Raw genomic sequence first — 22,284 nt, 5'->3', positions numbered from 1 at the left:
TGGGGGAAACTATCTGGTAAAATCAACTATGCTATAGCCCATGACGAGGAACTCGAGGGTGCTGTGCCAGAAAGGGCCAGGGTTATATCAGCCACCTGAAGAAGGCCGGGTCGGGTCCGAAGGCGACGGTGGCTAGGTAGATAAATTTTTACGAAGTGGATCAAGGGGAAAATACGCGAAGAATCGAAAAGGATTGGTTTCAAAGGAACTACCCAAGGAACCGGTCCATGATGTGTTGATAGGTAAATTGCAACAGGTCGCAGCTCAGATGCAACCACAAGCCTGCATGAACCCTAACCCGAACCTGTGTGCGGTGGTGGAATAGTGCATAATATATGCATCACCTATAGTCCCGATCACCTTTACGCACAATTATCACAAATACGATTTTAGGAAGTGATAGCCATCAGCGAGCTTGTACCCATGAGGTTTGATTCCCTGTATAAGGCTCGCATTCGGATATCTTCAATCCTGCTTAGTCGTCAACGGGAAAGGCTCCGTTCCACAATTACTTAAAATTAATTAATTATCAGTCACCCAGTCTGTTCCATGAGATATAGGTACTGCTAACTGGTAACCAGCTACTCGGGGTTTTGATGTCATTCCGCCAGGGTTTGGATGTGTATACTATCTGAGTGGAGTGAGACCCAAGAAAAATAGAATGAAAATGCATGTAGATTAAAATTTGCAAAGACAGATATATAATTGTTTCAATAGTTGGTTTCCAAAAGATTGGAAGTGCCATTGCAATAGAAACTACTGTACGAGCACCACTCTTTTGTACATTATAATATTACATCGCTTCAACGACGTCGGTTTGACCGTCGACGCTGTGTCCCATGAATGGATTGACAACAACGATATATGTAGAGCCAGCCTTAAAGGGTTTGATGTAGTCCTTCATATTATCGTCATCATTGACCTCGCTCCGATTAGACGCTTCTATGCCATTCTTGTACAAGCTTTGGAAATTCTGCTGTGATTCCTTAATCTCAATCTCAACACATCACCCGCCCTATGTCATCGAACTCAATCATGGTATCCAGCAAAATACCATCTACATTATACTTGGTCGAGCCGTCTGGAAACTGAATGCTTTTGTAACCCTTGGGTATGAGAGATAGATTGGTCCTACTCATGTTATTGATGACAATGACTCTATCTAAACCGGCAATTCCGCGTTTGTTAGCTCAAGATCTGCAACTTAATTTTAAAGCTGCGGAAGGTTATTGGAGAAACCAGTGGACATATAGGTCTGGGACATCTTTTACTGGATTGAGATGATGAAGTCTCGAATAAAATTGGTTTTGTGGTCAAACTAGATTTCGAGATGATTGTAGAGGTGAACTAAAATATAGAACTCCACTACAATTCGAATGTAGAATATACAAAATATGTAATATAAGCCAGAGCCTCCTGCATCGCCTTTGCTACCAAAATGTATGTAGAACGCGAACGTAGTATAGAGACTATATTTTACCTTCTTGATGTAACTTGAGAGGATCGATTTACTTTACAATTGTATATAGTACTTACAACCTATGGCTTAGCACTCTAGACTTAAGCCTAGTACGGAATAATAGTAGTAATTAATAGGTACCTTGAAAGTTAAATTATTGCGTTTGAATGTGGCGTGGCTCGACAAAGCAATTCTTACTAGGCTTCGTAATTTTGCGGACTGTGCAGCCACGATCCAGAAGCTACACCGGATCGATACCTGAAGCAACTCGATATGGACTAACGAAGCCAGGAGTATGAGCAGTTATCTCGGTTATAGACCAGATCTAGTGGAAAGCAACTAACTATACCTAGTCTCCCCTGCTTATGACTATTGGCGAGCTAGTTATTATCAATCCTATTATTAGTATAATATAATCTGGAGTTCGGGTCCTGTTCTTACCTCTGCCTGCATTTGGTAGTGGATTTTCAATTGATAGATGCAGGCGAACGCAATTGGACATGTTTGATCTCGTAAACGACTCGGTCTTAATTACAAGCTGATATTAAGATTGCATAAAGGGATCTGTCGGTAGACATAGCGGCCTGCCATGCCACTAGATTTTGCTCATATGGGACAAGTCCGACGGCTTTCTCTCCAGTCCTTAGGCTCGTGTCAATCTTGAACAAAGAAGTATGGCTTGGTGGCTGAAACTACGTGGCGAACCTGCATATCGCGCATTTAGTTAGCCTCTTAGCTGCTGCAAGGCAAAAAAAAAAGCTGTTGGCACCATGCAAAATTTCCCCCTTTGGAGGCGTGTCTCGCCAAAGAGAAAATGCAATAGCTGCGGTGTATTAAGGAATCTGCTTCCCAGATCGATCTTTTTTTTCTGTTTTTCTTTGGCTTGCATTAGGGGAAAAATTTTTGTACACCGCCTGCGAAAATTTTTGCTCTTTTACAGAGTAGATATCGCCAGATTTCAACAGTCATAGCCCCTAAAACTACACCCTCGGAAAACGCATTTCCGACCAATTGAACTAGCAAATCACCCATAAGAAGCAAATTCGCAATTCGGAGCTTGGCGAACCCCGTTGTCAAGCTGAATGAAGCTCAGACTGCATCAACTTGTCAAATACTTATTCCTTAAGGCCGCGGCAGCCAGACCAATGGCAACGATCGTTTCCCGCTCGCTATGAACAACTTCATTGGTTTCTCTTGGTGACTGCCTCTTCTGGGCCGGTTACGGACAAAGGTGAAAGGCCTTGGTTTTCGGAGTTTCCAAGCATTAAATTGCCCGTGCTGATCGGATACGCACCGGCTCCGCTTGACAAAGGAGAAAGAACATCACAGCTAGATCTCGAGTGGTCTGATACCAGAGTTGTGAAAAATTCAAAAGCCACTAATTAGCTGGCGGGTATAAATATAGAATCGAATTCGAAAACAATTGCTATCGCTATATGTGGGAACTTAATTAAATTCGATATTAAACTCAAATCCTGTCCGGGGTCTCCTAGCGTGAAATAAGGTTATCGGCATCCCGCTGAATTAATGCATTTGCCTCTTCCATGTCTTTGGAACGTCGATTTTCAGGAACAGAGATGTCCGTTTTCCTCTCTGAAAACAAAGAGGAACTTGCACGTGGAAAAATGTTGGTTCCTGCACGATTTCGCGCAGATAGCCATGTGGTATGCCTCGAAAAACAACAAATGAATCAGTTGATGTCCACAAGGTCTCGGAAAGTTGAAATTGATAAATAAAAAAACGTTGAACCAGGTCCCTGGCAAGTCGGACCATCCGAGTTAACGAACCTAGCTTTCAAAGAGTCAATGAGAATGAATGTATCACATTGCACAGTAGTCGAGTTACATAAACGCCATTCGGAACTTGGCGAGCTAGGAACTTGCTGTTTAAATTCTGAGACAAAATATTGATAAATTGAGACATTTCGTATAGGAGTCAGCTAGGCGGCGTCCGGCGTTAGCTGAAATAGCTCGCATCGGGCGTAGTGTTTGGGGGGATTAGAATGAGATCTTCTGTATTGACGGAGTTCGGCGTATGTTACGTTTGGACGGCGGGGCTAATATCAGATACGAGGATATATTTGGCGATTGAAAGCTGCACGCCGCAATGCCCGATGACGAACATGAGCTTGGCTTCGGGTGTAGGAAAGAACTTTTCGACGGCGTTTAGGTAGAAACTTTGTCGTTTGACGTATAAGCTCGCTCTGCAGCTTTGTAACCAACTAGGACATACCGACTTAGCTAGTTAGCACTAGATGGTCTGCATGGTGCATGGCTCTGGTTCTTAGTCCAGAAGGCACCGGATCGTGTGATGGCCGTCGCTTAGTCTGTCTCATTCGCATTCGCGCCCCTCATCCCCCATGGCCATACGTCGCAGTTGAGTTCCGATCTCAGTTAGTCTTGGGTCCAAATGCGCTGTTTGAATTGGAGCGTAAGCAAATGCAGCCTCGCTTAAAATGCTGCCCTCCAGCGACCCGATTGAGTGGCTGGCCAGTCCTACATTCGCATGTTGCAGCCATCACCCTTCCCGGTTAATATTCGATAGGTCGTGATGGCGCCATGCAAAAATGGAGGGATTGCTATGTGTTACCATCAATTTCCAACTCAGGCTTGCTTAATGTTTCCCTTAAGCTTATACAAGGTAGTATCGTTGTTGCTTTAGCGGATGCCGATGCAGTCGACCATCCTATTTTGAATCTCTCCCATCTTCCTTGCTAGCGTATTCGGATTATTTTGCTAGAGCATATATGAATGATCATCTCTCTTCAATACTTAAGAAGGCTATGGTTCCACAAAAGTAATGATCTCATTTCTAACGGACCAGCCTGCCGACATGCTCATTCGAACTCTGTAGCTCATAATACCACCTGCCGCACCGCACTACTATAGCAAAAACCACCTGCTTGCCTTTAGTAAGCTTAAGGGATAAACCACACGCGACAGTTTCAGCTTCAACATAAAAGTCGAAAAGATATCAGTAATCTAGAGAGCTTCCACCCTATCCGGAAAACCCCACAAATCTATAATATAGTTCCCAGGAGTCTAGGGAGCGGGCGAACTGTTAGAGCCAACTAAGTCCCAGGTGGTCAGTACAAAAAGGGACCCATTCTCGCTAAGTCTTCCCCATTCTCGCAGGGAAATCGACCGAAGGACTTAGAAAGGGACGGCTAGCAGAGTACCGACTGGAAATTTGAGACGCAGTCGCAGCTGTGGCTTTTCATCGTCCACAATCTTATTCAGCCTTAACGAACTGGATCTGAAAAAAAGAGTACAAAGGACAGCAGAGTTCTCTCGAACGTCTTCCTTTACATACCTTGGCTACTAGGGTAAAGTCAGCCGCCGGCTTGGTTTAAAAAGCGAAACTACTCCCACCAAAGACACCAACCCGTTTCTCTGATATTCTCATAAGACGTTTCTTTCCGACTTGGCCTCCGAAGTTTGACAGAGTACCTGCCTGCGGAACGCAACAGAGTCGATAACTGGTCTATGATAGAAGAACATAAAAAGTCGAATCAGAACGCACGATAAGCACGACTGATAGCGATCCGGAGTGTCCGATCGGGTCAGATTATTACATCGATCCTATAATTCCTAATTCTTGGGGTCGGATAGTTAGATAGGCCTACAACTTCCACAGCCGACCTGTCCATGAAAATCTAGTCCACCACCGAAGGACCTGTGGGCCTGCCACCGAAATACCTTTTCCCCAGCTTTACCCTTCTAGCCGTTACTATTTTTTCTCAGCCCCAGCTGCAGCTTTGGCCCATTTGGAAATCACGCCAGCCAGGTTCCGGGTTGAGTTGCCAAGCCCTTAACAGAAACCGTCACACACACTCAAACAGCGTCCCAAAAACCAGGCTAACGAGCAAACCGGAAGGGTCCAGTTTGCTGGGAAGTTCCCCCTCAAAAAAATCGCGCTTCGGAACCAAACCCGCGAAAAAGTAGCGAGGGTCAAGCAAAATAGAAACCATACTCGAAAACCCTCTGATCGTTGCCAGATTCGATATCCCGGCTACCGTGTTTGCTTTGAATTCTGAAGGTGTTCGACGATCGCTATTAATGCGGATTTTGCGAATTGCTCGTGCGAGATTAAAAACCTAGATTACGATATTTTAATATATATTTTTGCTCTTGGAAAAAAAAAAAAAGAAAAGAAAAGAAAACCCGGGATTTAAAATTTACAGGTGTTAGCAGAATGACGAGAGGTGTCGAAGACAAGAATATCTGCTTTCACTGCAGGAAGGATAAGAAAAAGGTATGCAAAATGTTCTAGATCTTTGTGGATCTCGTTCTGGCCACGAGCAAGGATATCCATTTTGCTTGCCCGCCAAGGAACTCAATATCAAGCGTGCTGCATGGAACATGCTCTAGAATGTGCATAGAAGCTGATGGTTTGCTTTTTAATGGTCTAGTGTGTTCGGAAGATAGAGGACGAGACAAGTTGTGAACGATGCCAGCACTACAAATATGACTGTGTTCCTGCCGACAGTTATGGTGGTATCCCGCAGCCAGTTTTTAAGAAACAACCGAGATGTACACAGTGTAGGAAGGATCATAAAGTCGTATGTTCAAATGCTTTTTTCTTTTTTGAGTTGTGAAGCATATGTTCTAACATACATTCTTATAGTGTCTACCTTACGAGAGACAACCAGGCCAGTCATGCAATAGGTGTTCGGAGAAAGGGTTACCATGTATTGCCGCTGCTCCGAACTCAGGCAGATCATCCCGACCGGAGACTCCAAATAATAGAATGAGCTTCGAGTACCCTAATCCCTATCAATCATCGTCGTCTTCGTCGATGTCCGACAATCCTTACCATCCACATAGGGGACACCCGGAGCACGGCCTACAACGAAGAGCGAGTTTACACACTTACTCGCCACACTCACAATATTATTCACCAGCATCATCTCCATTGACACCAACGACGCCGTATTATACCGCGGAACCATCACGGCGAGGGGATATGTCGCAAGCATCAAGGACGTATCGGCCACTTGCTCCAGCTCCTCATCCATCATCTTCATATTCACCCGGCGCAATTCCTCCTTATTCGTCATCAGCCGGAATGTACCCACCGCCCTTAAACCAGGCAACTACACCTGCATCTCCAACGCCGTCATATATGTCACTAGCAATGTCTAGCCCCCCGGCTTCGCCACCTACTTCCAGAGCGACTCCTACTGGTGATAGGATTGCGGAAATAATGTCCATCAACAACTTATTAGGAGAAGGAGAAAGGCAGCGGCCATCTTCAAATTAAGATTGCGAAACTAAGCTAGCCACGGTGAAATTGAGTTTGAGTTTAAAACCCACTAACTTGGATATCTGCTGAATGTTACTCGGCAATTTTTAAAACACCTCCTTAAATTTTGGAAGGAAGAAAAGAATAAATCAAGGATTCTAGAATCCTTCTTCTGGCATATATATGGTGTTTATGTCTGTCTAATCTCTCTGCGGGGTTGACTGGAGTCTACGTGCTCGTTCGATAGGTTACCGTTAATGTAACTGATTACTGGAGTTGGCTTGGGATATCTTATTTCTTTTTTTCCCTAACGTTTCTTACGATTCATTATACGTATGATTTCCCTGCAATTTTCTTTACTTCTTTCTTTTGTCAATATTTTCTTAATCTACTTGTTTCTTTACTGTATATATAGGCATACTATTGCAATGACCGGGGAAGAATGCTCGGCCGATATCTCCATTGCGAGTATGATTGGAAATGTAGATTGGACCCGAGCGTAGGATTTCGCCGTACTGGTATCAGTGCGTTGGTCACACTTTAGCGTTTTCGAGACTTGCACTAGATACATCCTTGTTTTGTATTCAACTCAACCTTTTTTCACTCATGATATTAATTCAATGCATTATAGCTCACTAGGAGATTTGGATCTCTTTTTTTGTGGAGACACAAGCTGAGAGAGCTTGCGGACTTGCGGTCGTGGGTGCACTAAAATTCAGCAGGATAATAGCCGATCCTCCTTAATTGGGCGTCTTTGTGAAGGTACGAGTTGGTGTTACACGACAATTTTGTACATGTGTTATCGCAGTGGCACAAAAAAAGCAACATCTGCCGACGCAGTGATAGTGCAATGTTGGCATCGTAGCTAGATGCAGTGTAATGAACATAGTCCACTTAATTCCACTGATCAAAAGTGCATATCCTTCTGAACGTCACTAAAATATACAGGCGTTAAGTTACATGCTCCTCCCCCGGAACCCCTTGTGGCATCTACTCGACCACATAAGCTGGAAGTTTGTTAAATTAACCCACTCTCCCGTGCTGCTTCGTCCAACTTCGCTTTCACATTGGCGATAATTATGTTAACGAATGCCGGTGAAAACTTGCCGGACGGTAGCTTGATATCAATTGGTTTCCCGTCTGGTCCTTTTGGTGTGCCTTCTCCCACGTTTCTCTTCACCCACACGGGGATCTTGCCACCCGTAAGTTTTCCACCGGCTGTTAAATCAATTGACTTCTTCATGTCCTCATATTCCTCTGCTGAAAAGCCACCTCCAACAACTAGGAGTTTTGGAAGCTTTTGGGCGTCCGCCGGACGGTCTAAATTGGAACCGAGGCCAGAGGAGGGCACAACGTGTTCGCCGTGAAGGATACGGGGAAGGTCTTCCTTCACGGATTCAATGGAAAGGGAGAGATGAATAACTGCGAGTAGGGTTTTAGGATATATGCATTTCATTCGTATAAATGATATAGAATCGACATACCATCATATTCAGGAAGAAGACGTTCTTTGACGGCTTTCCCCACTTCGGCCGATCTACCTGCCGTAAAAATTGGAATTGCTGTGTCCGGGATTGCCATTTTGGAATAAAAACGACTTTGATACTGAAGGTTACACTGAAATACTGATATTCTCGAAATTGCTCTCGTTTTTGATATGAGCTGGCGTTTTATCATATTGGGCACAGTTGGAGACTGGAAGCCTTTAAATATTAATATTTCTGATATGTGACTTTTGATGATAATCCTTACTCTGAGAAAGACACGGCATATATTGTAATTGTCTCAATGAGTGAACCTGACGATGTTCGTTTCTCGGCCAGTTTGCAATTTGGGGTACCTTAAGTTTGCAAAAGTGACTGGCTCCAAACCTGGTCTAACTCGAAATATATGTCGGTGATGTCGGTGCATTTCAACCCCGTTATATGTAGATTTCGGGTTTGCTGACAAACGGCCGCCTCTCGATGCTAAATTTTTCGAAAAAAGGGTGCGCTTCACGTTATGGCCATCTTGGCTTCATAAAATATCTCCAAAAGATGCATCCAAAGTGACCTCCATAATCAATTCAATTCCGAATACAGCTGAAATCCGTAAACCCAAAGATTTATAGTCGCTCAGTTGGCCACGTTGTGTTGGACATCGGCCTGTCGGAGCTTTCCCAGACATGACCTCACGCTTGTTTCCAATGTCAGCCAAATGTAGTGTTCAAACCCACCAACCCTGCGCGCGACACCGCGAATACTTCGATTGCAAAAGCTTACATGGTGAACGGGTTTACCCCACACCGGATTAGTATCAGATGGATGAAGAGAAGATCATCGTGTTTATTCATCCGGATCTCGGGATCGGAGGAGCAGAGCGCCTAGTGGTGGACGCGGCGGTCGGACTTCAGAACCTAGGTCACACAGTACAGATATGGACCTCGCACTGCGATCCTGCACATTGCTTCGATGAATGTCGAGATGGTTCGTATCATCTTTCTTCACAAAAGACTGTGTTTTCACCGAAATACTAAATTTACCCATCACGTTACCCATAGGCACTCTGAAGGTCGTCGTCCGAGGAAATCGTTTTCCAACTTCGATACTTGGCCGCTTTTCCATTCTATGCGCTATAGTTCGACAACTTGATTTGATTACGTACTTCCTCCTCGAAGATCCTGACCGTGCATCGGCCACGGACTTCTTCTTTGTCGACCAACTATCCGTCTGTGTTCCGATCCTCCGATATTTCCTCCAGGGATCTAGAACGCTGTTCTACTGTCACTTCCCAGATAAACTCCTTGCATCGAGAAAGTCGATTATCAAATCGATATACCGCATACCCTTTGATTGGATTGAAGGATACACGACCGGCTTGGCCGATGGGATTGTGGTTAATAGTAAATTTACGGCTAGTGTGTTTAAGGAAGCCTTTCCGAGGATTAATGTTATCCCAAGGGTGGTATACCCTTGCGTAGATGTTAACGAAGACGAAAGGGGCCACACGAAACTTGAAGGAGAAAAGTATCCATTTCTAAAAGGCGGCGATCGAAAGATTATTTTATCAATTAATCGGTTCGAGAGGAAAAAGAATATTGGACTGGTCATAAACGCATTCGCGGGATTAACAGAGGAGCAGCGGAAAAAGGCAAGGTTGATTGTTGCAGGTATGGTATTGCCCTTCATTTTTGTGTTTGGGACTACATCTTTATTTCCTGGATACTAAAATTTTTCTTCCAGGTGGCTACGACAATAGAGTCGCAGAAAACGTAGAGTACCATAGCGAACTCGAAGAGCTTTGTGACTCGTTAAATCTACGACACGCAACATGCAGAAACTATATTTCTTCCTTAACTATCCCATCGGATATCGATATTCTTTTTCTGCCGTCGGTCCCATCTTCATTGAAAAACTTCTTGCTACGGACTGCGAGTATCCTCGCATACACACCAGAAAATGAACATTTTGGAATAGTTCCCTTAGAGGCAATGCTGGCTGGGGTGTGTTACTCCTTAACATTGCCATATTAAAGTTATCACTACTAATTGGAAATCTATTTAGACGCCAGTTTTGGCTACAAATACAGGTGGTCCACTCGAGACGGTTCTGGATGATGGCGAAACAGGCTGGCTCCGCCCGCCAGAGCCAACCGAATGGACTCAAATCTTCGACATAGCTCTCTTCAAAATTACCAACGACGAACGTACTGCACTCGGTGAACGCGCAAAGTCGAGAGTAAAGGAAAACTTCAGCAAAGAAAGTATGGCAGCAGCACTACAAAAGGAGTATGAGATATTAGACAAAACTAGGAGGAAGCTTATTGGATTCCATGATGTTATGATGCCGGTGATTGTTAGTACTGTCGTTGTTGCCGGTTTGCTAGTAGGAGTTGGAAGGACGGATTGGGCGTATGTCTGTGGGTTTATGGGTGGGGGTGTATATGCGACCTTTGGGTTGTTGACGATGTTAGCAAAGGATATGAATCCACGGATAGGATAGGCGTTGGCTTTCCTAAGTTGTATGTATGTACATATACATATATTTAATTTGGATATTGATAAGTTATTTGATAATACATAAATGGGATGACGGGATATTCCGAAATTCAGTTATTACGTGGGCCTATTGGGGAATCTCTACGAATAGTGGTAGTCGCTAGAGCCCCCCTCAAGCTGACTATCAAAAAGAGTCGACCCGATCCTGAGAATCAGCTGCTAGTGAAGGAGAACTAAGCTGGCGTGATACTGATGATCAGCGGCAACCCTGAATCCCTTGGCGAAATATATTCGGCTAGTATATAGTTTTCCACAGCTAAATAAAGCCACAGAGGCGTCTAGGCATATAACTCTAATCCGAGTATCGTAATTAGTCCCTCGTCGTACAGATTAGGACACCTACGGCCTAAACGATGTGGTATTTATTACTACCATAACGCCATTGCTCGCGTACCCGCTATACTGTGCATGTGCATTGATATAGAGTCCTAATACGGTAGCTGTAGCAAGTTTAGTAGTCAGCCTCTTCCGTCAGGCTACTATAAATTTATATCTACAAGGTGTAACGCCATGAGGAGGGGGAGGCTAAAGAAGAGGAGTATACATATACTATGCAGCTTGTTAATTCAGATCCGCGGGATACCTAAGTATGCATGAAGGATCATCCCTATCTTTGAGACATTAATTCCCATGATCTCCAAGTACATTGCATCTATGTACTGTAGATAAATACAAAGGTAGCCTCGAGTCTAATACAAAGACTGTGTTTTATATTAATATGCAAGGTCTTATACATATTCCTCTCCGATCGTGTAAGCCGAGTTTTAAAATATTTGAGGGACTTGATAGACATCCAAATCTCTAACTTAATGAAGTAAAATGTTTTAAGCGATATGTAGAATATCTAATTATTCCGTATAGCCGTGCAGCAGACAATGATTAAGCGGATAATTATGAGAAGAGCTCTTAAAATATTCGTAGGCGCATAGCTTACCCGTGTCTCCGTGGCATCAACGTGTCGAGGCCGGGGATCAGAGCTCATTAGAATCCAATCATTGCCGTTAACAGCACAGCGTAATATGAACTCCAGTCTTGGCGATATACGTCTCTATTTAGTTAGTCTTTTAATCAATATCACCCAGAACGGTAGATCGGCCGATTAATACCACGATGGATTGACTTTGTCTGGACGTCAGGACCCTCGTCACAATACCTGCATACCTCCCTTGACTCTACGGATCGGACAAATCGATTAGCTAAATCACAGCTATATGTGTAATGTGAGCTCACAAAACTCTATATACATTAAAAGCAATATTCTAGGTATGGCCAGAAGATATCTCAAATGGCCTCATTAAAAAACGGGAAACTGCTCAACTAACCCGTAATTTTTTACAAGTAACGAATGGTGACTAAAAAGGTTAATAGGAAAAACGGGGATCATTTTGCGACAAGAAAGAGAAATCTCGGGTTTTCTTACTCTTAGTGGGCTGTCTAATGCACAGCCTGGACGTTTATGAGCGTGTGACTGTTGAAATATCGGAATGAATGTTACCGCTTACTGATATTCGTGTAATCGGACCGATACTATCTTCATAACCAATTCCACAGAGTCTAGCTTTGCCAAAGATCTTAAGAGCCGCCAAGCGCATCCAATCCACGGCTAGTTTCGCATCAAACTCGCAAACGAGGGAAATGATTCGCCAAAAGATCATAATCAATATCTCAGAAACTGAAGATCAATTCTTCAAGAGGACTTTACAATCGTAAGGCTCCACGGATGTAATCTAAAGGCACCGTGTGCCACTTGCAAGCAGATCGAAGGGTCCTCCCGTTCGCCCCATTGGATCCAATGTTTTTGAGGATTTATTCCAAGAGCCAACCCCGCCTAACACATACTTCCACATGATGAGGAAGAACAATCGAAATCTCCCTTGCATGCAAGGATGGGGAAAGCCTAAAGCTTGTTTCGTCCAAACAGCCCAATCAACAGCCCAGCCCGGTTCCCCCATGCAGCCAAACCCGGCCATGGATCAGGGACCAGAGCCATGTTGAGGATTCCGCTTGGCATTTCAGGCAGAGCATCACGCAAACCCGTTTTTTATCCCAAATCCAGAAACTGCCAAACATCGTCGAACTGGGAATCGCTGTCAGATCTTATATCTTTGCGGTAGGTACAAGATCCGTATATCAAACCCTGCTGAATCGAGCGGGAGAGCGGCAAACGAGGTGTGATTGTCAGTTCCTTTTGTTGATAGTAGATATGCGGTAGAAGCATGAAGCATGAAACATTCCATGGTGGACGTTCGACCATTTTGGGCCTCCATCCAATATATAAGACAGACAACACAAGAACCTAAGACTTGCCACGCACTTGCCATCCGGAGACCACTTTCCTAATCCACGTTGGATTCTACGATATCTTATCCATGGTGGCCTAGATGGCGTCGCCGTGCCGCCTTTTCGGCCATCTTTTACATAACTAATAACGGAACTGAGTAGATAAGGTCAATGGCCTCGTTACGCCAATCGATTGGTTTGCATCTTGGATAGTTCTCAACGCTCGCTTGATGGCAAACTGAACCATGGCCAGTCTATATGTCTTGATGCATTGCATTGTCACATCGCAGGGCCGGCATACCGCTAGAAGGAGATAGCCGATATCCTTCTGACAAGCTAGAACCGAAAGTTAGGAAATTGCCAATCGCACGACGTGTGCTCTCTTCTTTTTTCGACGAAAAGAGATGATTCGAAAATGGAGAAAAGACCACAAATACGATTGCGGTTGTGTGTCATGTCCGTTAACTCAAACTGCAGCTGCCTGCTTCTCTACTGCGCATTCACTCATGGCTCGCACGCAAAGACAAAGTATAGTCAGACATATAGATGAGTTCAAAAAAGTTTCCATCAATGTGTCGAACCTTCTATAAGTTGTAACCTTGCATATTCACTTCGACCGGGAATGTGGTTGTCAATTGGGTCCCACTAGTACTAGTGCCTTTTATTTGGCGTCGCACCCGCAGATGCCCACGCACTCTCCACACTGAATTTTAAAAGGCGCAAAGGCATATTGTAGCTAGCTGCAGTATGCAGATGACCCACATGATCAGGGATCATATTATTGATAACCCGCGGCTGGGAAATGTTGAAGTAGTATCCACCGTTTCCACCACCTCCTCCCCCTCCTAAAAAAGACATTTGCTTCTTTTCGAGATGGTGATTTCTAACGAGATCGCATCTTCGTAGGCAAACGACCTTTAGAGTATGGTGCCCAAACCGGACGATAATGGATTCCGTCAATGCATGGGTTTACATGTTTTAGGGAAGGGAAAGTGGGGAAACATGATTCAACGAAACAACACTACTATTCTACCCTACACACTAGATCTTATGATCACTTTTCGAAGGTGTCCATGAAGTATAAAATCCCCTCGATCTCACCTCCAAGACGAAACTTCTATTCAGCAGCAATCCAGCTCCCAGACCTGAGAAGATCTCGAGATATAATCTAGCAATCATCTTTAGCAATCCCTCTTACAGATTTCTGGTTTATAAACAATCCTCAAAGTCTTCAAACACACGTATACAAAAGATCTTCACAATGCGGTCTTTTATTACAGCCTTACCACTTTTGGCGCTCGTTGTCGACGCCCGACGATGCGGTAACGAATTCGTCCCAGCATCCGTCCAAATGGCGGCTAGATACTTCGACAGACAAGACAAGATCGCCGATGCTCGCACCATCCAGGAAGTCGCTGCTCGAACCTTGGTCATTGATACCTACTTCCACATCATCGCCTCCGACACCACCGAGAAGGGTGGATATCTTCCAAAGGACAAGGTTACCGCTCAGGTAAGGGGATATATCGAATATAATAAACACGCCTGCTTCAAGAAATTGAATTTAACTAACAGAATATTCTTCCATAGTTCGATGCCCTCAACCGTGACTTCAAAGACACCGGTATCAGCTTCACCCTCAAGGATACAACCTACACCGTCAACAAGGAATGGGCCACCTTCAGCGTCGACAACGACTCCAAGGACGTCGAATACACCATGAAGAAAGCCCTCCGCAAGGGTTCTTACGCCGCCCTCAACGTCTACTACCGCCCACTCGGCGACGGTCTTCTCGGAATCTGCGTGTTCCCAGAAAACGTCACCCCAGGCGATCGCACCTTCGTCTTGGACGGCTGCCAGGTCCTCACCGGCTCCGTCCCTAACGGCGGTACCACCAACTACCAGCAAGGTAAAACCGCCACCCACGAAATCGGCCACTGGCTCGGTCTCTTCCATACCTTCCAAGGTGGCTGCGCCGGCGGTGACTCCGTCGATGACACCCCAGCCCAAAGAACTCCAACCAATGGATGTCCAAGCACAAATCCTGACACTTGCACTGGTGTCCAATACCCTGGTCTTGACCCAATCCACAACTTCATGGATTACAGCTACGACGAATGCATGTACGAATTTACCCCAGGCCAGACCAAGCGTGTCTTCGACTTCTGGGATCAATACCGTGCTCAATACGCTGGCGAACCCGGTCCGGAGCCAGAGCCAACTGTCACCAGGTCTTCCACCATCGCTGTTACCACCACCACCGTGTCCACCACCACCAAGTCCTCCACCACCCCAGTTGTCACCAGTGCCCCAACCACCACCAAGACTACTACCACCAAGACCAGCACCAAGACCACTACTACCAAGAGCCCAACTCCGACTCCATCCATTCCAGATTGGTGGTGCGACCTCTTTGGCATCTGCCGCAGCGCTTAAAGCGTTTAACATTCAGATCCCTAAAGATTGTTTATTTATCGCTGATATATCTATACCCATTTCTTTTTAACGAATCTTAGTTGATACATATTATATGTCCATGACCAAACCAAACCCAGATACCCCACCAATACCATGTTTTGAAGTTTTGTTTTTATCTTCATGTTTTGAAGCCACGATGGACGTTGATACCCCCCTACTTTGTTGCCTTTTTTTTTCAAAGATTTTTCTTCTTTCTTTCAACTATACATAGTTATTTTACTTCATTTCTGTACAAAGACACTTGTATACCATAAATCTATATACACAAGCCTCGATGCTAAGCATCTGGCGTCTGTACAAATATATATCATCACCTACCATCTTCGAACTACCCTAAGATCCTAGGTATTGCACTAGAGCCCAATTAGGAAGTTGTGTTGATCTTGTGGTCGAATTGAGCCAATCAGAATGCAGAGATCAACGACGCAACACAATATAGTTACCCGAGCCTACACCGACAAGAGTCTCTTCACAGAGTGGTAAAGTCTACACATACGTACCCATGTCATATCTGAACAGATATTATGGGACTATTCTTAAGGGGAAAGACCAGCCAAAAAACTTACAAAGCCCGGTAGTTAAAAAATTTCAAGATATCTCCATTTATTGTAGTTAATACCTATTCGATTCAACAGGGTTTCATATCTTAAGCCATCGACTATGCCCATCCTCTCAATTATATAACGAGGATTTTCAGATACGAAAAAGGGGTGTGAATATGTGCAGAGAGCGATAGGTGACCTAGAATTAAACATCGAAAGCGAAAAACTTCTTGTTGGAACTAGGAGAAAGTTGGTATCTTCGGAAGGTAAAAAAAAGAGTAACAATCCCAGTGACTTCAGTATCCCTTGCAATAAAAACAAAGTCAAAAGTTCTCTTGAAGCCATTTTTGTGGAAAGAATCCTACGAAGATATTTTATTGGTAGTATTAAAGAGTCGAGACAGCATGTAAGTGAATCACTTTGGATCTGGATCCGAGTCGTACTTGGGGTCAAAGTTGGATTGAGCTAGCTCCATCGAAGGCGTGAGACTACCAGCAGCCTGGGTGGTGTCGAGGACAGGAGCAAGTGGTGTTTGTAGCATGTACTAGGTTAATTAATGGATATGTTAAGGGATCTAACTCATTGAGCGAATCTCACCTTGATGTACTGCATCTGCTGCTCTTGAGTGCTCGAAGCCCTAAATGTAAAGTCAGTGTAACTGCTGCCAAAATCAAGATATAGTATACCATACCCTCCCAACCCCTTTGGCTTTTCAACCGATTCTTTGTTTGGGTCTTGCATAGCATATCCGTAGATACCTCCCCACTTGTTTGTGATTTCAGCCTTCTTCTCAGCTAACTTCTCCTTTGCCTGTTGAACCAACTCAACCACTTTTCCGGGGGCACCATGTCCGAGGCCGGCAGCAACTCCCTCGACCTCAGTGCGAGCGAATTGAATTTCCGCACAGCTCTTGGATAACTCGTGCAGAGCCCCAGTCTGTTTAGCCGTGGCCAACGCAATGTCGTTGCTAACGATTGGACCTGGATGGGCACTAGGGTTAGGGGCCGGCAAAGATACCATTGAATTTTCCTCTAAAAGAGGTCGATCGGTGCTGGCTATAGACGGAATCAAGAGATACATATTAGGCAGGAGGTTCATTAGAACACGAGCGGAACAAGAAATAGAAGAATCGCAAGGGTTACAAGGTTTTCAAAACTCGCTAATACACAAGGCTTAACGTACCCGAGACAAATCCACCTCTGTCGTTTCCGCGAGAACTACCACCACGGTATCCAATACCACCTCTTCCCCCACGGCTTCCACGGCCGCGATAGTTGTTGTTAGGGTAAAGGTGGTTGCCGTGATTGTTATTGTAACCACGATCGAGGGCTGCTTGAACCAAACAGTAAGTCAACACAAACTGTCGATTTTCGGCGAAAAATGCAACACAGTAACTTAAGACCATATATTGCGGCACACTCACCCTTAGCTTCTTGGTTCTCTTTGATCAAACCTTCTTTGACACAGGCATCATAAGGCTTTGGACAATAGGCATTGCGATATCCGCCATGGTCTCGAAGTCTAGCAGATCTACGAACCTCGACCCAAAGTCCCTTCACGTAAAGGGTATGGTCAGAATTCTTAAAACGTTCGAGGTATCGGTATCCGCAAGTGGTAAAGTACTGAAAAGCAATCAATTCAGTACGAAGGTTCAAAGTGAGAATCTGATGGTCGACAAGGTGGTTGCCAGTAGATTCATTGCCCAATCCGGGGATGTGAACGAGATCGTAACTAAAAGAATTGATGTTGAATCCTGCCATAACATAGTCGTTAGTCTGGAATCTCGAGAGGGTTATAGTAGGATTAGAAAATGCCACTTACGATCTCGGGGACAAATGATGTATGGCATAATCTCGCCAAGCAATAGAAGCTGGGAAATTGTGTAGCGGCGTTTGACCCAGGGTTGTGGTGAGAATCCATCCCCCGTTTGTGGGAGTTTGGGCTCGAACACCTTTGGCTTTGACTTGGGAACGATGAAAACGCTGGCTGGTTTGGCTTCATCTTGCTTCAAGACAGCGGCCTTAGTTTCTGGCAACTTGGTATCCTTCAAGGGCAGTTTCAAGAATGGCGTAAGGGACTTCAAGTCATCAGCCTTGGTGTTGGTAGAGGTCTCATCCGCCTTGGTGGTGCCAGGGTTCTTAACTGGTTCAAGAGCAAGATTCAACTTGGTAGCAGCAGAAAAGAGGCCATCGAGGAGGTCGGTTGCTTCCTTTGGCGTGTCTTTGAGAGGTATGTGCAAAACACCGGCTGTGGCAGCGAGTTCGTCGGTGCCACCTTCAGTATCACTATCTGGCTTCGGGGCATCCTCCTTGGAGCTGGGGGCGACCCCGGTGATAGTAGCTAGCGAAGGTCGAATAGCAACGGACTTTTGACGAATACGCTCAGTAGCCATGGCTTTGATGCGTTTGATTACTTCTTCGATATCAGAGGGACGACGAGAGTCCATCGTGTGTATCTTTGACGTCGTTGCAGCAGGTACCACTGTCTCCTGGGTCTTAGCATCTCCGGGTACGTCTTTTTGTGGAGCCAACATCCTGGAATCACGGCAAAAACTTGAGATAAGGGTGTCCAAAGATAGTGAAAAGACAGGTTTGAAGCATAGAAGGACGTAGAAGATTCTCAGGGTAGGATTCTTTAATCAATGAAGATGAGAATCTTTGCTGATGGTGTTCAATAAAGTAGAAGATAAGAAGTTGAAGTGAAGAGAAGATGATGTTGACTTTGATAGGGTAGAGGAAAGAGATTAGAGGAGGCGGAGGGATCAGGAAAAGGCGGAACTTGACTTTGGAAATTATCCTGAAGGGTTTGTTCGTCTCTCGGAGACAGCAAGTGGATTGGTACGGTGGATGATGATGTCTCTGGCTTTATATACGGGATACCTTTGAAGCTAAAAGAAGCTGAACTCTGGTGATGATGAAACTGGGAAGTAGTGGAAGAGGAAGAGGAAGGAGGACAGGAAAGGGAGTAAGGAGAGAAGAAAGCAGAGAAGGAAGGAAGGATATCTGCTAGAAATTTTGAAGTAATTTCTTGAAGTTGGAAAGCAACTGAATATTCTGCATGCCTGGCTTTATACTACATTGCTCCAGCACCTTCTATTACTTACCCTCTACCTGGTGAGTAGCAGATACCCCCCTCAGACTACTACCCTCTAGGTCCCAGACTACGGCCTCGGGGCTACTAGACTACATCGGTGGAAGCAGAGAGCATTACATGCTATATATCAAATGTTCAATCATCGCCATAGACGCCATATCCTCCAGAATCCAAAGTACAATCACAAAGAAATACAAAAGAAGAAATACAATAATAAAATTAAAAGACTACCTCCTCCGACTAGACATCGGTGCAAAGTCATCCGACTCATCACCCGAGTCTTCAATCATATCCCCAGCCACTTCTGCAGCTTGTGACTTACTTGTCCCCCTCGTACCCGTAGACCTCTGTGAAAATGACAACGTTGTCTGTTTCTTCGGTGGAGGAGCCGCTGCCTTCTTCGCTGGCGCTCGTCTCGCTGGTGCTGGCTTGGCAGCTGGTTTCGCAGGAGCTTTGGCTTGCCTGCCGCTTCTCGTAGTAGTCTTTGCTGGCATTACTTCCTCTTCATCTGTTCCAATGACAACTATATCGTCGTCATCAAGCATCTTGACATCATCGTCTTCCCCATCGTCTAGCAAATCGGCCGCTTCTTCCTCTTCCTCGTCGCTTATAACAGATTTCTTAGCCCTCCCTCGTCCGGTAGTGGCTGCCTTCTTTGCAGGTGCTCTAGCGGATGCTTTTGCAAGTGCCTTTGCGGTAGTAGCCTTCGTCGCTCGGGATGATGTAGCAGCCTTAGAACCCCCCCGTCCACGAGTCGTCTTCACAGGTGGTGGAGCAGCTCTTTCTCCTTCTGCATCGTCATCTTGCATATCAACGTCTCCTTCATCTGAAACGAATTCGCCATCTAAATCGCTAAACCAATCGTCGGGCTTCTGCTTCTTACCCCGCTGGGCAGCTCTCTGTTTTGATTTGAATTCGCCTTTCTCATAAAGTTCCTCTAATTTAGACTTCTCGATCGTCATCTGTTACACGAAGGGTCGTTAGTAAATACCGTTAACTGGAGAAATTGGGGGGAAACTTACGGCTTCTCGAATACCATCTGCATCGACAACATTATATTCAAGAACCTTCTTAAACTGCGTGTCCAGCGAATCCTTCAGAAACTCTTCGACCGCATGACTGTCTCCTTTATCAATATACTGCCCCACGGCATTCCCTAGCCCATTATGCGGCAGGATATTTAAACTTTTCGAGGTGAGATACTCATTTACAAAGTTCTCTACCCGAATATTCTCCACCTTCCCACCGTATTGTGCGAGTATGGCCTCTGAATCTGCCTCTACCACCGTTCCGTCTTCCCTCGTCCTACCTGTTCCAAAGTTAGCGCCCTCTCAATCATGAGCGGGCGTGATTGAGGGGGGAAACATACGCGTAGGCGCCGCCTTCCTCCGATAAAACTGAACAACATCATTAATATTCGCCACCCTCCCCACAAACCGATTCGAAAACCTCTGCGGATTCTCCACCTCAAACTTCCCATCCGTAGCCGAATATTCTACCCTCAACCGAATCAGCGGCAATGGCACATCTTCCTCCGCCACTTCTTCTCCTCCAGCCTCCAATTGTCCTTCCAACCACTCCTGCTTCGCATCCACAATCATCTGCTCCACGATCTTTGCAAGGTAGTTCGTAACTTCACTCCTATTATCTGCTTTTGTGGCAATTTTCTGCATAGCCCTGCTGTCATACAACACTACCTCTTTCATCTTGAATGGTCTGACGGTCTTTAACCTTATCGGTTCGATTTCGAAGTCCTTCCCCGTGATACTAAGAATCCCAACGTGCTTGGCCACCGCTTCCCCTTCGCATAGGGAGGTAGCTACCGAAGATCCAGGTTGAACGACCGAAAACCCCATCTCGGGGTTCACACGTGGTGTAATGAGACATTCATGTTCATGTCCCCAAACGACAAGATCCAAGAACTCCTGTAAGAAATTCTCAGGCAGGTATCCGGTTTCTGTATGTGCTTGGCTAAGAGCATTCATATATGGTCAACCATATCCTACCAAATCCCCATAGCCAGATTTAAAAGTGAAAGCGGAAGAAAAAGAAGAAAGAGGGAGGGCATCTTACTGATTCTGATGCACGGCCATAAGATTAAACCACTCATCCATTTGCGCCCCAGGTCTCAAAAACTTAACCTTCCCATCTCGAAAAGTCCTAAACAACCTTTCATCACGAACGTTGCTTAATCCGTATAATGCCAGTTTCGTAGTACCCTTTTGAAGTAATATCGGCGACACGGTAATGTTATCGTTTTCGGGTGTTCGTCCAAAGTAATTGAGCAGTCCCGAGACCTGTAGAATATCCAAAGCGCACAAATGTCCTTCCTAAACCCCCCCAAGTTTAGCAACCAAATTAATCCATTGAGCGATATGGGTTGAAAGACATACCCCAGACGGATCATCATGATTGCCGTGGATCGAAAACACCGGAATAGCAACGTTGATATCCGGATCCTCATAGTTGACATGATTGAATGTCCTAACCCCCATCCCCACATATGCCATCAATATAGCCCATCTCACCACTGAAGATAAGACAACCATACCCCTGCAAATTCGTCGAAACATCACTCAAAACCTCCAATTCGCATGGCTTCTCGCCATAGCAGTTCATTCGTAACGTCCTCATAACCTGGTACATACTCTTCCTGCTCGGTTTATTCTCGTGAAAGAGGTCGCCGGCGAGAAGGACCATGTCGACCTAACATAACCCCCCTCCATTATTAGCATTTTTTCTTTCGCTCTTCTTCATTTCGCTAGGAGAAGTGGCAATAGTAGCATACGTCATGATCTTTAGCTAGACACATGACTTCATGGAACGACTTCCACGAGTCATCGCCGCGAATGGGATCTCGTTCGTTATATCCGACATGGTTATCGGTCGCAAGGAGGATGCGAATGGTATTTGGTTCTAACAAGGAAAGTCATCAGTCATGGCTCTACCAAAAGCCGCGCACAATCACCACAGAGAGTAGTCTATACCTGATAAACTGGGCATCTTGAAATGATACGAGATCCGGGGTGGGGAAAAAAAGCTGGCAAACGTGAACGAGAAGATGCGGGTGGTGACGCGAAGAGGGCAGCTTGTTGGTCACGTTCGTCACGTGGTCGGAACAATGTGGTCGCTTATCTGATCAATCACATCCA

General features: G+C 45.1%; 6 protein-coding genes across 6 annotated transcripts; 3 read left to right on the top strand and 3 right to left on the bottom strand.

Annotated features, from left to right (window-relative positions):
* Nucleotides 1-5,653: 5,653 nt before the first annotated feature.
* Nucleotides 5,654-6,721, top strand: DFL_009792 (uncharacterized protein; the record flags this gene model as incomplete). Its single annotated transcript, XM_067639731.1, has 4 exons — nt 5,654-5,713; nt 5,871-6,020; nt 6,086-6,219; nt 6,286-6,721. The coding sequence occupies 4 exons, from the start codon at nt 5,654-5,656 to the stop codon at nt 6,719-6,721; spliced, it is 780 nt and encodes a 259-aa protein (XP_067487490.1).
* Nucleotides 6,722-7,721: 1,000 nt separating this feature from the next.
* DFL_009791 (uncharacterized protein) lies at nt 7,722-8,284 on the bottom strand (the record flags this gene model as incomplete). The annotated part of the gene is made up of 2 exons (XM_067639730.1): nt 7,722-8,125; nt 8,188-8,284. 2 exons carry the CDS (start codon nt 8,282-8,284, stop codon nt 7,722-7,724), a joined length of 501 nt encoding a protein of 166 aa, XP_067487489.1.
* Nucleotides 8,285-9,002: 718 nt separating this feature from the next.
* Nucleotides 9,003-10,683, top strand: DFL_009790 (uncharacterized protein; the record flags this gene model as incomplete). The annotated part of the gene is made up of 4 exons (XM_067639729.1): nt 9,003-9,168; nt 9,243-9,851; nt 9,925-10,184; nt 10,246-10,683. 4 exons carry the CDS (start codon nt 9,003-9,005, stop codon nt 10,681-10,683), a joined length of 1,473 nt encoding a protein of 490 aa, XP_067487488.1.
* A 3,597-nt stretch (nt 10,684-14,280) lies between these two features.
* On the top strand, nt 14,281-15,455 carry DFL_009789 (uncharacterized protein; the record flags this gene model as incomplete). Its single annotated transcript, XM_067639727.1, has 2 exons — nt 14,281-14,532; nt 14,610-15,455. 2 exons carry the CDS (start codon nt 14,281-14,283, stop codon nt 15,453-15,455), a joined length of 1,098 nt encoding a protein of 365 aa, XP_067487487.1.
* Nucleotides 15,456-16,454: 999 nt separating this feature from the next.
* DFL_009788 (uncharacterized protein) lies at nt 16,455-18,572 on the bottom strand (the record flags this gene model as incomplete). Its single annotated transcript, XM_067639726.1, has 6 exons — nt 16,455-16,583; nt 16,637-16,676; nt 16,731-17,094; nt 17,222-17,368; nt 17,463-17,792; nt 17,861-18,572. 6 exons carry the CDS (start codon nt 18,570-18,572, stop codon nt 16,455-16,457), a joined length of 1,722 nt encoding a protein of 573 aa, XP_067487486.1.
* Nucleotides 18,573-19,359: 787 nt separating this feature from the next.
* DFL_009787 (uncharacterized protein) lies at nt 19,360-22,135 on the bottom strand (the record flags this gene model as incomplete). Its single annotated transcript, XM_067639725.1, has 8 exons — nt 19,360-20,094; nt 20,155-20,441; nt 20,502-21,103; nt 21,206-21,462; nt 21,526-21,616; nt 21,684-21,838; nt 21,921-22,048; nt 22,120-22,135. The coding sequence occupies 8 exons, from the start codon at nt 22,133-22,135 to the stop codon at nt 19,360-19,362; spliced, it is 2,271 nt and encodes a 756-aa protein (XP_067487485.1).
* Nucleotides 22,136-22,284: the final 149 nt, after the last annotated feature.

This window comes from Arthrobotrys flagrans (assembly GCF_004000055.1).
Source record: "Arthrobotrys flagrans strain CBS H-5679 chromosome Unknown unitig_1, whole genome shotgun sequence".
NCBI classification, from domain to species: Eukaryota; Fungi; Ascomycota; class Orbiliomycetes; order Orbiliales; family Orbiliaceae; genus Arthrobotrys; species Arthrobotrys flagrans.
The sequence above is the reverse complement of the archived record's forward strand: the minus strand, read 5'-3'. Positions and strand labels throughout refer to the sequence as shown.